The sequence below is a fragment of the Salmo salar genome, chromosome ssa09 (assembly GCF_905237065.1).
Source record: "Salmo salar chromosome ssa09, Ssal_v3.1, whole genome shotgun sequence".
NCBI classification, from domain to species: domain Eukaryota; kingdom Metazoa; phylum Chordata; class Actinopteri; order Salmoniformes; family Salmonidae; genus Salmo; species Salmo salar.
In genome coordinates, this window is record NC_059450.1 from 38,819,723 (window position 1) to 38,837,374 (window position 17,652).

The 17,652-nt window shown below is 45.3% G+C and overlaps 2 protein-coding genes across 3 annotated transcripts in view; one reads left to right on the forward strand and one right to left on the reverse strand.

Annotated features, from left to right (window-relative positions):
* LOC106611337 (ribosomal protein S6 kinase alpha-5) overlaps window positions 1-9,873 on the reverse strand; it is a 58,384-nt gene extending 48,511 nt beyond the window's left edge. For both annotated transcript variants that reach the window (XR_006770995.1, XM_045723632.1), the window contains exon 1: window positions 9,588-9,873. Coding sequence is in view for 1 of the 2 variants with exons in the window: in XM_045723632.1 (XP_045579588.1) it covers window positions 9,588-9,657 (70 nt within the window). In the remaining variant the exon portion in view is untranslated. The remainder of the gene's footprint in view (window positions 1-9,587) is intronic.
* Window positions 9,874-10,481: 608 nt separating this feature from the next.
* LOC106611336 (zinc transporter 1) lies at window positions 10,482-16,379 on the forward strand. Its single transcript, XM_014211464.2, has 2 exons — window positions 10,482-11,609; window positions 15,216-16,379. The coding sequence occupies exons 1-2, from the start codon at window positions 11,309-11,311 to the stop codon at window positions 16,025-16,027; spliced, it is 1,113 nt and encodes a 370-aa protein (XP_014066939.1). The 5' UTR covers window positions 10,482-11,308; the 3' UTR covers window positions 16,028-16,379.
* The last annotated feature ends 1,273 nt before the right edge of the window (window positions 16,380-17,652 follow it).

The window sequence follows — 17,652 nt, forward strand, 5'->3', positions numbered from 1 at the left end:
CTCCCCCCCTCCTCCCTCTCTGCGGATGACTTCGTCAACCATTTTGAAAAGAAGGTTGACGACATCCGATCCTCGTTTGCTAAGTCAAACGACACTGCTGGTCCTGCTCACATTGCCCTACCCTGTGCTTTGACCTCTTTCTCCCTCTCTCTCCAGATGAAATCTCGCGTCTTGTGACGGCCGGCCGCCCAACAACCTGCCCACTTGACCCTATCCCCTCCTCTCTTCTCCAGACCATTTCCGGAGACCTTCTCCCCTACCTCACCTCGCTCATCAACGCATCCTTGACCGCTGGCTACGTCCCTTCCGTCTTCAAGAGAGCGAGAGTTGCACCCCCTTCTGAAAAAAACCTACACTCGATCCCTCCGATGTCAACAACTACAGGCCAGTATCCCTTCTTTCCTTTCTCTCCAAAACTCTTGAACGCGCCGTGCTTGGCCAGCTCTCTTGCTATCTCTCTCAGAATGACCTTCTTGATCCTAATCAGTCAGGTTTCAAGACTGGGCATTCAACTGAGACTGCTCTTCTCTGTGTCACGGAGGCTCTCCGCACTGCTAAAGCTAACTCTCTCTCCTCTGCTCTCATCCTTCTAGACCTATCTGCTGCCTTTGATACCGTGAACCATCAGATCCTCCTCTCCACCCTCTCCGAGCTGGGCATCTCCGGCACCGCGCACGCTTGGATTGCGTCCTACCTGACAGGTCGCTCCTACCAGGTGGCGTGGCGAGAATCTGTCTCCGCACCACGTGCTCTCACCACTGGTGTCCCCCAGGGCTCTGTTCTTGGCCCACTCCTATTCTCGCTATACACCAAGTCACTTGGCTCTGTCATATCCTCACATGGTCTCTCATATCATTGCTATGCAGATGACACACAATTAATCTTCTCCTTTCCCCCTTCTGACAACCAGGTGGCGAATCGCATCTCTGCATGTCTGGCAGACATATCAGTGTGGATGACGGATCACCACCTCAAGCTGAACCTCGGCAAGACGGAGCTGCTCTTCCTCCCGGGGAAGGACTGCCCGTTCCATGATCTCGCCATCACGGTTGACAACTCCCTTGTGTCCTCCTCCCAGAGTGCTAAGAGCCTTGGCGTGACCCTGGACAACACCCTGTCGTTCTCCACCAACATCAAGGCGGTGACCCGATCCTGTAGGTTCATGCTCTACAACATTCGCAGAGTACGACCCTGCCTCACACAGGAAGCGGCGCAGGTCCTAATCCAGGCACTTGTCATCTCCCGTCTGGATTACTGCAACTCGCTGTTGGCTGGGCTCCCTGCCTGTGCCATTAAACCCCTACAACTCATCCAGAACGCCGCAGCCCGTCTGGTGTTCAACCTTCCCAAGTTCTCTCACGTCACCCCGCTCCTCCGCTCTCTCCACTGGCTTCCAGTCGAAGCTCGCATCCGCTACAAGACCATGGTGCTTGCCTACGGAGCTGTGAGGGGAACGGCACCTCCGTACCTTCAGGCTCTGATCAGGCCCTACACCCAAACAAGGGCACTCCGTTCATCCACCTCTGGCCTGCTCGCCTCCCTACCTCTGAGGAAGCACAGTTCCCGCTCAGCCCAGTCAAAACTGTTCGCTGCTCTGGCACCCCAATGGTGGAACAAGCTCCCTCACGACGCCAGGACAGCGGACTCAATCACCACCTTCCGGAGACACCTGAAACCCCACCTCTTCAAGGAATACCTGGGATAGGATAAAGTAATCCTTCTAACCCCCCCTTAAAAGATTTAGATGCACTATTGTAAAGTGGTTGTTCCACTGGATATTATAAGGTGAATGCACCAATTTGTAAGTCGCTCTGGATAAGAGCGTCTGCTAAATGACTAAAATGTAAATGTAAAATGTCCTGGGAAATGCCTGACTACCTGGATTATGTTGGAGGGGCTTCCACCCTCTGTGTTCTGTTATACAGGTAACTCTCGATTCACAATATAGCAGGGGCTATAGTTGAATAGCCCTGGCCTAAACCCTTCTTTCACACCTGTTGGAGTCAGTTGGCGCACCGTTGCACACTGCCTTCATAGAGCTGCAGTAGCTACTTGTAAGCCTAATAATAGCCATACAATATCAAACATTGACAAAATTGTAACTTTATTAGGGGAATATCAAAAAGTAAGTCAAGTCATTGTTTATAGGGAAAATGTGAACAGGTTATTATATTGCAGCATTAAATTAAGTTTTGCATCTTTGGTTTTTCCTTTTCATGGTTTGAGTGCGAGTAGCCCTATAGTAGACAGATAGACCTAGAGGTAATTATATTATATTGCGGCAAACATTACAGTTGGAACTTAATTTGGCCAAAGAAAATGGCTCAAAATAATGAAACAAAACAATTGTTGCATATTTTCAGAAGTGGTTTAAAAAGTTTTTAAAAAACAGACTTATATTGCAGCAATTACCAAAAAAGTGAGTGCCGACCATAGGCCTAACCAACAAATGGCAGCAATAAACTTATGATAAATACGAAGCTATTTTTTTTTTTAAAGAGTTCTAACTTAATTTACCCAATGAAATTGTCTCAACAAAATTAAACGAAACACTTTTTGCATATTTAAAGAACTGGTTTATGCTGTATCGGCAGGATAGAACAGCGGTGTTTGATAAGACAAGGGGTTGCGGACTATATATTTTGTAAATAACAGCTGGTGCACGATATCTAACGAAGTCTCGAAGTTTTGCTCGCCTGAGGTAGAGTATCTCATGATAAGCTGTAGACCACACTATCTACCTAGAGAGTTTATCTGTATCTTTCGTAGCTGTCTACATACCACTACAGACTTAGTAACAGCCTAAGACCACACTCAATGAGCTGTATTCCACCATAAGCAAACAGAAACGCTCACCCAGAGGAGGAGCTCATAGTGCCCGGGGACTTTTAATGCAGGGAAACTTAAATCCATTTTACCAAATTTTTATCAGCATGTTAAATGTGCAACCAGAGGAAAAAAAAATAAAATAAAATAAAATAAAAAATAAAAAAAACTCTGGACCACCTTTACCCCACACACAGAGACGCATACAAAGCTCTCCCTCGCCCTCCATTTGGCAAATCTGACCATAATTCTATCCTCCTGATTCCTGCTTACAAGCACAAATTTAAGCAGGAAGCACCAGTGACTCGATCAATAAAAAGTGGTCAGATGAAGCAGATGCTAAGCTACAGGACCGTTTTGTTAGCACAGAGTGGAATATGTTCTGGGATTCCTCCGATGGCTTTGAGGAGTACACCACATCAGTCATTGGCTTCATCAATAAGTGCATCAATGACATCATCCCCACAGTGACCGTACGTATATACCCCAACCAGAAGCCATGGATTACAGGCAACATCCACACTGAGCTAAAGGCTAGAGCTGCCACTTTCAAGGAGCAGGACTCTAACCCGGAAGCTTATAAGAAATCCCGCTATGCCCTCTGACAAACCATCAAACAGGCAAAGCATCATTACAGGACTAAGATCCAACTGCACTTGCTCTGATGCTCGTCGGACGTGGCAGGGCTTGCAAACCATTACAGACTACAAAGGGAAGCACAGCCGAGAGCTGCCCAGTGACACGAGCCTACCAGACGAGCTAAACTACTTCTATGCTCGCTTCGAGGAAAATAACACTGAAAAATGCATGAGAGCACGAGCTGTTCCAGAAGACTGTGTGATCGCGCTCTCCGCAGCCGATGTAAGTACAACCTTTAAACAGGTCAACATTCGCCTGGAGGGCCAGGCGGATTACTAGGACTTGTACTGCGAGCATGCGCTGACCAACTTGCAAGTGTCTTCACTGACATTTTCAACCTCTACCTGTCCGAGTCTGTAACACCAACATGTTTCAAGCAGACCACCATAGTCCCAGTGCCCAAGAACACTAAGGTAACCAGCCCAAAATGACTACCGACCCATAGCACTCACATCTGAAGCCATGAAGTGCTTTGAAAGGCTGGTCATGGCTCACATCAACACCAGTATCCCAGAAACCCAAGACCCACTTCAATTTGCATACTGCCCTAACAGATCCACAGATGATGCAATCTCTATTGCACTCCACACTTCCCTTTCCTACCTGGACAAAAGGAACACCTATGTGAGAATGCTATTCATTGACAACAGCTCAGCATTCAACACCATAGTGCCCTCAAAGCTCATCAATAAGCTAAGGACCCTGGGACTAAACACCTCCCTCTGCAACTGGATCCTGGACTTCCTGACGGGACGCCCCCAGGTGGTAAGGGTAGGTAACAACACATCCGCCACACTGATCCTCAACACAGGGGCCCCTCAGGGGTGCGTGCTCATTCCCCTCCTGTACTCCCTGTTCACTCATGACTGCACGACCAGGCACAAATCCAACACCATCATTAAGTTTGCCGATGACACAACAGTGGTAGGCCTGATCACCGACAACGACGAGACAGCCTATAGGGAGGAAGTCAGAGACCTGGCCGTGTGGTGCCACGACAACAACCTCTCCCTCAACGTGATCAAGACAAAGGAGATGATTGTGGACTACAGGAAAAAGAGGACCGAACACGCCCCCATTGTTATCGATGGGGCTCCAGTGGAGCAGGTTGAGAGCTTCAAGTTCCTTGGTGTCCACGTCACCAACAAACTGACATGGTCCAAGCACACCAAGACAGTCATGAAGAGGGCACGACAAAACCTATTCCCCCTCAGGAGACTGAAAAGATTTGGCATGGGTCCTCAGGTCCTCAAAAGGTTCTACAGCTGCACCATCGAGAGCATCCTGACTGGTTGCATCACTGCCTGGTATGGCAACTGCTCGGCCTCTGACCGCAAGGCACTACAGAGGGTAGTGCTAACGGCCCAGTACATCACTGTGGCAAAGCTTCCTGCCATCCAGGACCTCTATTCCAGGCGGTGTCATAGGAAGGCTCGTAAAAATTGTCAAAGACTTCAGCCACCCTAGTCATAGACTGTTCTCTGCTACCGCACGGCAAGCAGTACCGGAGCTTCAAGTCTAGATCCAAGAGGCTTCTAAACAGCTTATATCCCGAAGCCATAAGACTCCTGAACATCTAATCAAATGGCTACCCAGACTATTTGCATTGCCCCCCCCCCATCTTTTACACCGCTGCTACTCTGTTGTTATCTATGCATAGTCACTTTAATAACTCTACATGTACATATTACCTCAATTACCTTGACTAACCGGTGCCCCCGCACATTGACTCTGTACCGGTACCCCCCTGTATATAGTCTTGCAATGTTATTTTACAGCTGCTCTTTAATTACATTGTTGCTTAGGGGCTCGTAAGTAAGCATTTCCCTGTAAGGTCTACACCTGTTGTATTCAGCGCATGTGACTAAGAAAATTTGATTTGATTCTTAAATAGGCCATCAATAACAATAATGATATACAATAATAATAATGAGAAAACAAATAATAAATATGAAAATAAATAAACGTTTTTTTTTTTTTAATTGCATCAAACCTGAATATCGAGTTGCATACAGTCTATTTGACAGCACCAATGTTCTTCTCATCTTTGTCTAATACAATATTAAAACTTGTCCCCACGGAGGTCATTTCCCTTGCTGGCTTCTGTTTACTATACTCTTTCTAACTTTTGTTTTACTTCAATGAAAAAGGCTTCCATCTTCACAATCAACAGTAGCCAAGGCCAAGGCTCCTCTCACTTGCTCTCCCTCCGTCCTCAGCACCAGGCACACGTCATGCGAGTGGCCAGAACCAGTTTCAGCTGGACATAAGCACTAAGTTTTATTGAGTTGCAATTGGCTGACACAGATGATAAGTTTGCGCAGTTCTAATCACTTCACACGTAAAATTAACAGAGGAAGGGCCCTATCGGGTCCAGTCGGTAAAGGGTTGTTCCACCTCTAAAAGCATAAGGTGGATCAATAAACAATTTCAGAAAAATCAGAGATTATGGGTATGTTAGAAACAGACATTGCATTCCTGCAACATTTTGTTGAAATATAATTTTATCTCTGACAAATTAAGCTAATTGATTGCACCCAAAGCCATTTTCATTTATAGGATTCATATAGTATTCAATAAATATAGTACCTAATGTCAGATTTGGACCAAACTTTTTTTAACAATGAGTTAGTCATAAGGAACCTAAAGAAATTCTCAAAAAGCCACCCAAACCCACCCCAACAACGTGTATATAGTATCAGCTCTCTATGTCTGAAAAGTATTGTTTCTTAATCCTATGTAATGTATTCCCAGTGAATTTGGTGATGTTTCCCCCCCCCCCCATTGTTCAGAAAAATGTGTCATTGAAGTTGATCGGTTTAACATTGATCGGTAAATGTCCCATCCTACATCCTGATATTACCAGGTTCTGACCACCCCTCCCCCTCAATGTTAAAGGGATAGTTCAACCAGATTACAAAATGACAAATTGGTTTCCTTACCCTGTAAGCAGTTTTTCGACAAGGTATGACAGAAGTCCATGCTTTGCTTTTGTTGTCCAATGTTTCAAATGCTATCTTTTTAGCACAAATCCAATGCAAGTAAATTGTACCTATATTAGCATTTTCACACTTCATGTCCAAATCATCAAAAATGTATGTTCAAATCTCAATGATGTTACTTATAGATGATTTGGATATGAAGCATGAAAATGCTAATATACAGTACTAGTCAAAAGTTTGGACACACCAACTCATTAAAGGGGTTTTCTTTATTTTTTTTACATTGTAGAATAATAGTGAAGACATCAAAACTATGAAATAACACCTATGGAATCATGTAGTAACCAAAAAAGTGTTAAACAAATCAAAGTATATTTTATATTTTATATTCTCTTTGCCTTGATGACAGCTTTGCACACTCTTGGCATTCTCTCAACCAGCTTCATGAGGTAGTCACCTGGAATGCATTTCAATTAACAGATGTGCCTTGTTAAAAGTTAATTTGTGGAATTTCTTTCCTTCTTAATGTGTTTGAGCCAATCAGTTGTGTTATGACAAGGTATGGGTGGTATACAGAAGATAGCCCTATTTGGTAAAAGACCAAGTCCATATTATGGCAATCACAGCTCAAATAAGCAAAGAGAAACGACAGTCCATCATTACTTTAAAACATGAAAGTCAGTCAACACGGAACATTTCAAGAACTTTGAAAGTTTCTTCAAGTGCTGTCGCAAAAACCATAAAGCGCTATGATGAAACTAGCTCTCATGAGGACCGCCACAGGAATGGAAGACCCAGAGTTACCTCTAATGAACTTATCCTCTGCAGCAGAGTTACCAGCCTCAGAAATTGCAAAGTTCAAGTAACAGACACATCTCAACATCAACTGTAGAAAATAGTAAAAATAAAGATAAACCCTTGAATGAGTAGATGTATATTTTAAATTTTTTGTGTAGATTGTTGACAAAAAAATTACAATGAAATCAATTTTAATCCCACCTTCTAACACAATAAACTGTGAAGAAATCCAAAGGGTCTCAATACTTTTACAAGGCACTGTATATTTTGTGGAGACTTGAGTCCTTGGTCCATCCTTAAAATCAACACTCATGCACAAGACTCATACAAACACATGACCGACAGATTGATGATGATCATTAAAGGCAAAGTCAGAGGTCAGTGCATTATAAACTGGGAAGCCACAGGTGTATGAGAACAGAGCATGTGTGATGCAACATTCAAGGACAGGGCACATTGTAACAAAATTGGCTAAATAGCCCGTGCTACAGCAGTCCTTCCTATCTAAAGCAGAAAACAGACACAGCTGTGAGTGGGGAAAAAAAATACTATTTTCAGCCAGCCAATTTATTTCTCTCTCTTCAACACCCCTGTTTTTGAAAACACGCTTTATTTATTTATTATTCCTCCTGGGTTCATGCATGACAACTTCTTTCTGTGTTTTTTCAGCTGGCAAAAGCATTGTTACCAACTAAACTGACCTCTAATCTAGAACAGGGCATATTATATTCAGACACAGCCTGGAATAGATCACTACACTTTGCATGCAGATATCAACAATGATGGCTGCAAATGCTTTGTGCACATACACATTGAGGGGAGGGGGGGAGAGCGAGAGAGAGATATCAACAATGTTGGCTACTAATGCTTTGTGCACAAACACATTAAGGGGAGGGGGGAGGGGAGAGAGAGAGAGCGAGAACAACAATGATGGCTACTAATGATTTGTGCACAAACACATTAATTGCAGCGAGAGAGCAAGCGAGAGAGATAGAAAGACAGGAAAGATAAGATAAGATAAGATAAGAGAGAGAGAGAGAGAGAGAGAGAGAGAGAGAGAGGAGAGAGATAAGAGAGGAGAGAGATAAGAGAGGAGAGATGCGAGAGAGGGAAGCTTGTATGTAGCCTTAGCCTAATAAGCCCATGCCCATCACTCTCACACAGTGTGGACTGCTGCTCAGCTAAGGAACGGCTCAGCAATAATGCTGAGGCTGCATAGTGCTGAGATTGAGCTAGCATCATAGATAGATATTTGGCAGAAATGGGGCCACCTTCCTATCTAGAGGAAACAGAATGATGTGCATCGAGAACCTCACAGGGACGCATCGTCTATTTATGTGGTTTAATTGGAGTGTATGTGCACGTGTGTTACTAGGATGGAAGCATTGGTGGTGCGGTGCCCTTCACAAGACTGGCTTTCCTCAGAGGGCTGTTTTTTTACTTTACAGTCGCTGCGATCTCAACGCTTTGTGAAGTGCGCTAGAGGCAAGCTTTGGAAAATTCTGTAATTAAGTATTCATATGTATGTTGGATCATGGATATGACTATCAATTAATAGTAATTACACTGTCAAGCATTGGTCGGCATAATCAGAGTAACATCAAATGAAGCAAATAAAGATGACATTCTTAGTAGCAACAGAAAACAGTTCAATTTTACTTGCAATAAATGATTACATTGTGACATCCTCCAAAATGCTTGATGGGTTGGGATAATGGAAACTTGAAAGACAGACAGGGCAGTGTATTCAACAACTGAAGATGCCACTCAGATGACAGGTCTCACTCAAGGTTCTCGCGCCTGACATCCATGGAATAATGACAGCCGAACAAAACCACCACCATGGCGGAACACAAGACGCGAATAGGCATATTGCCTACTACTACTGTTATGTAACTACCGCCACGAATGGAAAACTGGCTAATACATACAGCTAGCTAGCTATCTAGCTAACATGAGCTATTGGCCAACACTCCCCTCTGTCAAGCGCTCTTCGGTCTTCTACTTCTAACGTTAGCTAATGTTGGATGTTTTGTACTTGTCATTTTGTGGACTGAATGATAACTAATGTCACATTTTTAAAACATGAGTCTGCATGGCGACGGTCAAGTTAACTTAGTTTGCTTAGCAAATTGCATGGCTTGACACTTTACCTGCCTTTTTTGGATTTGACAGACTACACTTGCAAATCCCAGCGGCAGAGTAACGTTAGCTACTGTAGCTAGCAAAGTTAGCTAACCGTTGCCATTTCATTAACTAGCTAACCGGTTATTTAGCTAGTTAACGTTAATCACCATTAGCAAATTTAGTAGCTAGATAAATTAAGCTAACATTATTATCTAACGTTAGCTAGCTAGAAATATCGCTAGCTGGACAACTTACCATTTTTCAGCTCATGTTTCACAGTAAACGGTTCACCTTCTCTAGAAGACCCTTCCATCGAAGATGGCATTGTATTCCAAATGTGCCCAACGATACACTTGCTGGCTAGCACATCAGCAACATTACTTAGATAGTTTGAAATTACAGAAACACATGTAGCTAGCTATATATGGTTTCAATGTGGTGTTGACCAGCTAGCTTTGATTGAAAAAAATTGGGTTAGCTTATCAAGCAAAACAAAAATGTGTCAAAACAAGACAGCTTAGAGGGGAGGGGTAACCACTACTACACCTTCTTGACCAAGCCCCCCTTCAGCTGTGATTGGGGTTGCTATGTGCAGTATTAACATCTGATTGGGCCCATTTTGCCATCCATGACCAATAGGCCCTACTTTCTGCCCCCTTATTGGTCAAATACTTGACAGCGAATATCAGCGTCCTCCTCCTCACGAGACGAGAGCAACGCCAGCTGGAAATATAGACGAACAGAGAACAGCATCTCAAACATCTCTCGTAGTTGTCTTTTGCCACCACCTTGTGGTGGTGAAATGAAAATATATGTTGATAATCAAGATATAGCCTAACTAAGCCCATATGTTAGATTGTGTAATTTGTGATTTATACGAATTGAAACTTCATCAAATACTGCAAAAATTGTAATAAATTGATCATTCGTTTGGTGCATCAGCTCTCAGCAAACAGCACTAATCCACTTCAGTTGTGTAACATTTTGTATTTTATTTAACCTTTATTTTATCAGGGAGTCTGACACCAAGGTCTCTTTTACTGATAAGCCCGGAATTACACAAATTACAGAAAATACACACATCAAAATATAAATGCAAGCAAAAAGAGGGGAAAAAAACACTCATCAGTAATAAGGTCCTCAATCAGCTTTCTTAATTACCCTAGAGACACCAAATCATCACATTTAAGAACATATGCATTCACTACTGTAAGTTGCATTCACTACTGTAAGTCGCTCTGGATAAGAGCGTCTGCTAAATGACAAAAATGTAAAATGTAAATAGTTAGTTACTAACATGGTTGCATGCCATTTTGTCAATGGAGCACGAGGGAAACAAGCCGTTGCTTCGGCAAGTTTCCCCTGGCGACCGTTTTGGTTGCTGTACAAGGTGCTAGTTTGCCAATGGTCAACGGGTTTGCCACAACAACTCGCGAGATAGTTTGAAGATACATTTTGTTGTTGTATTGCTGCGGTGAAAATGGCTTGGGAACGAAATCGTCTGCTCTGCATGCTGTCCATTACTTTTGAGTTTTTCATTGTTGAGGTTTTCGTCAGCCGTATGACTGCTTCCCTGTCAATGCTGTCATATTCTTTCCATATGCTGCCGGATGTCATTGCCCTGGTTGTGGCCCTGATTGCTGTGCACTTCTCTGAGAAAACTCAAGCAACGAGTCAAAATACTTTCGAATGGATCAGAGCAGAAGTCTTGTAATAGTGTAGGTTCCGTCCCTGTCTTCGCACCAACCTGGGCTCGAACCAGGGACCCTTGCACACATCAACAACTTACACCCCACGAAGCATCGTTACCCATCGCGCCACAAAAGCCGCGGCCCTTGCATCGCAAGGGGAACAACCACTTCAGGTCTCAGAGCGAGTGACGTCACTGATTGAAACACTATTTGCGCGCACCACCGCTAACTATCTAGCCATTTCACATCGGTTACACTCTGGTCAACGCCGTATTCCTAACTGCCATGTGCTTTACCATCATTATTGAGGCAGTCGAGTGGTTCACAGTGCCTCACGAGATTGAGAGACCCCGAGTGGTTTTTGGAGTTGGAGCTGCGGGACTTCTTGTAAACTTGCTCGGTCTTTTGTTGTTCCACGAACACGCAGGACACGGTCACTCGCATGGTGGCTCTCATGGAATTAACAAACTTCACAAATCCGAGAGAGTAGGGAGAGAATCCATTGGCGATGAGACCAATAGGCCTATCCTGTTTGATTGCAGTCTGAAGACAGGGGATCTCAGAGCAGGTCCAGGAGGAGATCACGGTATGTCTGTTGTATTTACCTTTTCTTCTGTAGTTGTTTGATAATTGTAGCTGTATGAGTAATGTTCTTTGTGATCATCAATTAACACAATGTTTAGTGAAGGGAAATTAATATACCACTGTTTAAAGTGATACTTCAGGATTTTGGCAGTGAAGCCCTTTATCTACTTGCCCAGAGTGAGATGAACTCGTGGATGGCATTTTTATGGCTCTGCGTGCAGTTTGAAGGACGCAGTTTGAAGGACTTCCAGTCATTGCGCTAACTAGCGTTAGCGCAATGACTGGAAGTCTATGGTAACTGCTAGCATGTTAGTTAAAAATCCAACAAATAAAAAATCCAACAAAGAGGTCACAATCCTGCAAATGAATTTGTATTACATTTTTAGTAGACACTTAAGCACCTTGCTCAAGGGCACATTGAAATATTTTTCACCAGCTCAGGGATTCAAACCAGCAACCTTTCTGTTACTGGCCTATCGCTCTTAACTGCTAAACTACCTGCTGGTGTAAAGAGGTGCGTAACTGGTGGCAGTGAAGTCAGACGCAGGAGAGCAGAACTAGGTAATAGCCGGAGCAGTTTAATATCAAAACCAACGGCATAAAGAATTAACCAACATAGGTACAAAACCCGACGCGCACCAGTAAACATGTGCACAAGCACTTACAACAAACAATTCCACACAAAGACATGGGGGGAACAGAGGGTTAAATACACAACACTTAATGAGGGAAATGACAACCAGATGTGTAGGAAAACAAGACAAAACAGATGGAAAATGAAAAGTGGATTGACAATGACTAGAAGACCAGTGACGCCGACCACCGAACACCGCCCGAACAAGGAGAGGAACCGACTTCGGTGGAAGTCGTGACAGTACCCCCCCGACGCGTGGCTCCAGCAGCACGACGACCCAGAGGGCGAGGTGCAGGGCGATCCGGACGGAGACGGTGGAACTCCCGCAGCATTGAAGGGTCCAACACGTCCGCCACCGGAACCCAGCATCTCTCCTCCGGACCGTAACCCTCCCAGTCCACGAGGTACTGAAGGCCCCTCGCCTGACGCCTCGAATCCAGTATGGATCGAACAGAGTATGCCGGGGCCCCCTCGATGTCCAGAGGGGGCGGAGGAACCTCCCGCACCTCAGACTCCTGGAGCGGGCCAGCCACCACCGGCCTGAGGAGAGACACATGGAACGAGGTGTTAATACGGTAATTGGGGGGAAGCTGTAACCTGTAACTCACCTCGTTCAGTCTCCTCAGGACTTTAAATGGCCCCACAAACCACGGACCCAGCTTCCGGCAGGGCAGGCGGAGGGGCAGGTCTCGGGTCGAGAGCCAGACCAGGGTCTCACTGCGGTGGCGGTCTGCGCTGGCTTTCTGGCGCAGCACGGTGCGCTGAAGGTGAACATGAGCGGCGTCCCATGTCTCCTCCGCGCGCCAGAACCAGTCGTCCACCGCAGGAGCCTCGGTCTGACTCTGATGCCAAGGAGCCAGAACTGGCTGATACCCCAGTACGCACTGGAAGGGGGAGAGGTTAGTGGAGGAGCGAGTTCTGGGCCATCTCTGCCCAGGGCACAAACGCCGCCCACTCCCCCAGCCGGTCCTGGCAATAAGACCTCAGAAACCTACCCACATCCTGGTTAACTCTCGCCACCTGCCCGTTACTCTCGGGGTGAAAACACGAGGTAAGGCTGATCGAGACCCCCAGACGTTCCATGAACGCCCTCCAGACCCTCAAAGTGAACTGGGGACCCCGATCAGACATTATATCCTCAGGCACCCCCGTAGTGCCGGAAGACGTGCGTAAACAAGGCCTTCGCAGTCTGTAGGGCTGTAGGGAGACCGGGTAGAGGAAGGAGACGGCAGGACTTAGAGAAACAATCCACAACAACCAGGATCGTGGTGTTTCCCTGTGATGGGGGAGATCGGTCAGGAAATCGATCGACAGGTGTGACCATGGCCGTTGTGGAACGGGTAAGGGGTGTAGCTTACCTCTGGGCAGGTGCCTAGGAGCCTTACACTGGGCGCACACCGAGAAGGAGGAAGCATAAACCCTCACGTCCTTGGCCAAAGTGGGCCACCAGTACTTCCCACTAAGACAGCGCACCGTCCGACCGATGCCTGGATGACCAGAGGAAGGTGACGTGTGGGCCCAATAGATCAACCGATCACAGACAGCAGACGGATCGTACAGACGCCCAGCGGGACACTGGAAGGGAGCGGGCTCTGCACGTAACGCCTTGTAAGCACTCCTGAGATCTAGTTTGGTGAAGAAGCACACCCCGTGCATTGACTCAACCGCAGTGGCGATAAGAGGTAGCGGGTAACTGTACCTCACTGTGATCTGATTTAGGCCTCGGTAGTCAATACACGGGCGTAGACCTCCCTCCTTCTTCTTCACAAGAAAGAAACTCGAGGAGGCGGGTGAAGTGGAGGACCGAATGTACCCCTGATGCAGGGATTCGGAGACATATGTTTCCATAGCCGCCATCTCCGCCTGTGACAGGAGATACACGTGACTCCTGGGAAGTGCAGCATCTACCAGGAGATTTATCGCACAATCCCCCTGTCGATGGGGTGGTAATTGAGTCGCCTTCTTTTTGGAGAAGGCGAGAGCCAAATCGGCATATTCAGGGGGAATGCGCACGGTGGAGACCTGGTCTGTACTTTCCACCATAGTAACACCAACGGAAACCCCTAAACACCTCCCTGAGCACTCTCGTGACCATCCCGTGAGAGCCCTCTGTTGCCATGAAATGGTGGGTCATGACAAGCTAACCAGGGGAAACGGGAAACGCAGGAGAGTCCGTGAGGAAGAGACTGATTCTCTCCTCGTGACCCCCCTGCGTCACCATGCCCAGGGGGATGGTAGCTTCCCTAATTACCCCGGACCCTAATGGTCGAAGACTGCCCGGAAACCGCGGGTGAGCTCCTCGACTCCTATAACCGGGGTACCTGCTCCTGCTGACTCCATGGTGAGGTGTGGAATTCTGTAAAGAGGTGCGTAACTGGTGGCAGTGAAGTCAGACACAGGAGAGCAGAACTAGGTAATAGCCAGAGCAGTTTAATATCAAAACCAACGGCATAAAGAATTAACCAACATGGGTACCAAACCCGATGCGCACCAGTAAACATGTGCACAAGCACTTACAACAAACAATTCCACACAAAGACATGGGGGGGTACAGAGGGTTAAATACACAACACTTAATGAGGTAAATGAGAACCAGGTGTGTAGGAAAACAAGACAAAACAAATGGAAAATGAAAAGTGGATCGACGATGGCTAGAAGACCGGTGACGCCGAACGCCGCCTGAACAAGGAGAGGAACCGACTTCGGTGGAAGTCGTGACAGCTGGTCTAATCTGTTGCCCTAATCTGTTTTGTAGATGAACATAAAGTAGCCTAATAGTTAGAGGGAAAATGAGGGTAGGCATATATAAATTAGAACGTATAGAAGGGTCTTTGTATAAAGGCCTGTATTATTCATCATTCAGGATTCTTATGCTTAGCCTGGGTATCAGTCTATTTGTGTTAACATTCTACTCCTTGTACTCCATGTCATATGTTATCACAAATTAGGTCTTTTATGTTCAATACTCCACAGAAATCCCCAATAAGGACAACCTTGTGGTCCACATGAAGGACATCTCCCTGGAGGATTGGAACGATAGCCATCATGACTCTGCTTCACAGCTCAACATGCAGGGTGTCTTCCTCCACGTGCTGGGTGATGCCCTCGGCTCTGTCATCGTTGTGGTCAACGCTCTCACCTTCACCTACGCGAGGCAGCCTTGCCATGCTGGAGAGACCTGTGTCAACCTATGCTACAACAGCCACGACTACACTTACCACCACCAACAACATGTCAATGTTACGCTGATCACCATGCTTGGTAGTAGTACCCAGACTACAGTGCACTTCACTGGCCCTTGCTCGGTGCTCTACCTCGACCCCACACTCTGCATCATTATGGTGGGCTTCTTACTCTATACCACCTTCCCTCTCCTGAAGGAGTCAGTCCTCATCCTCCTGCAGACTGTTCCTAAACAGATAGACATGCCCCGGCTGCTGGGGAGGCTCAGGGGCCTGGATGGTGTGTTGGCTGTCCACGACCTACACATCTGGCAGCTGGCAGGGAGCAGGATCATTGCCACGGCACACATCAAATGCCTAGACCCAGCTTCCTACATGGATGTGGCCATGCGAATCAAAGGCCTCTTTCATGATGAGGGTATCCATGCCACGACAGTTCAACCAGAGTTTGTTACTGTTAACTTTGCATCTAATATTTACGTCTGTGAGCTGTCCTGTGGGACACAGTATGCCCCGAAGCTGTGCTGTGGAAACTTTGACAGAACAGGACTAGGAGGACCTGTTAGAGAAGAGGTTGTTTTTTATCAGTATCACTCAATATAACACCAGTCAACCTCAATACAACAGTCACCCTCTGCAGTGACCATCAAGCTACTGTAACTGCCACGCAGAGCCCAAGCTGCCATTTATACAGAGGCAAAATCCTCAGTGTCACAATGAATGGTGATTATACATTGGGAACTTGAAACATGTTGAGAGGTTCAATTGAACTTTATATAGCATACTTTGTGCCACAGCAGGAGGCATCGTAAGTGATAGTCATCCAACTACATTCCTAGTGTCTGGATATTCTGCCTACTGTGTCTAATGTGAAGAAGTTGGTGCAGACTGAGTGAACAAGTAGTATTACATTCTCTGTGTCGTGTCTGGACTATCATTAAAAGTGAAGACTGTTATTTTATCAAATTCTCTTATGTGTAATTTAATTACGCGATTAAACTAATCATGTAACTTTAATTAACTAGGAAGTCGGGGCACCATGGAAAAATTATGTTTACAAAGTGTCAATTTCCCGAATATAAGTCTTCAGATATTTTCATATCTTATTGATTAGTCATTCTCATTCATGTATTATTATTACCTCATCAGTTCTCATTACTGAACGTCACAAGCCCTTGGATATCTGCACGATCCCTAGCGTAAATCATGAATCAGCTATATACAAATTGACTTAATTATTTATTTACTAACTAAATAATCACACAGAATTACATTACAAACAAACAGTAGATATTTTGGTTACTACATGATACAAAGAAAAAGTCCCAGGCAGACGAAGCCGATATGACGGCTTGGTAGACAAAGGAAAGGTGGGGACTGAGAAAGAGCGGGAAAGACAAAATGGATTCACTACACACAGTTAATAATTTAATTGAAGTGCTAATCCTTTGCACATGAACTGCTGCTCATTCGAGAATAATTGCAATGTATATATTTACGCCCGAATGTCGTTGTTGTCTTCTCTGTTGGAATCCGGTCCGTCTGCTGGAGAGTCAATCGACAGAAAGTCTCTGGTTGTGTTCATAATGGATACGTCAGGCGTACCCATGGTTGTCGCATAGAATAGATGTTTCGGCCGTTGTCGGTATTCTTGTCCTAGACTTACATAATTTCCAGCTGCGGACTAGTAATTATACGTCGAGGATTTACTCTTATTCTGTAGTGATCAATAGTCTCAGAGTTTAACCATTTCCAGCCGTGTAGCCAAAACTACAGCAGTATGGTCTCCTGGGCCTATAGAGTTTTAGTTATTAACCATTTCAACATGTAGCGTCAGCTCCATATTTTCTGGTCTAATGTAAATTATAGGAAGTGGGTTTTATACTCTGTGGAAGAAGGGGCGGTTCTATGACGCCTAATTTGATGTCTGGGCTCACGGGAGTGTGGCCACCGACTAGTCAATCTTTATATGACAATCCATACCCTCATTTAGAAGGTTAACATCACATTACATCTTTTCACAAATAGTTTCATGTTTAATCACATACGTTTCACAATATTTAGATGTAAACCTGACTGCTGGGAAATGTACACTTTAAGAGATACAGTTATGTGTGTTTCCTGTCCTTCATGAGATCACCAAATGAAACACACTTGCAATGACTGTCCCTTAAGTGTCCACGGACCACTACCACATTCTTAACAATATAAATATTGTTTAATTATTC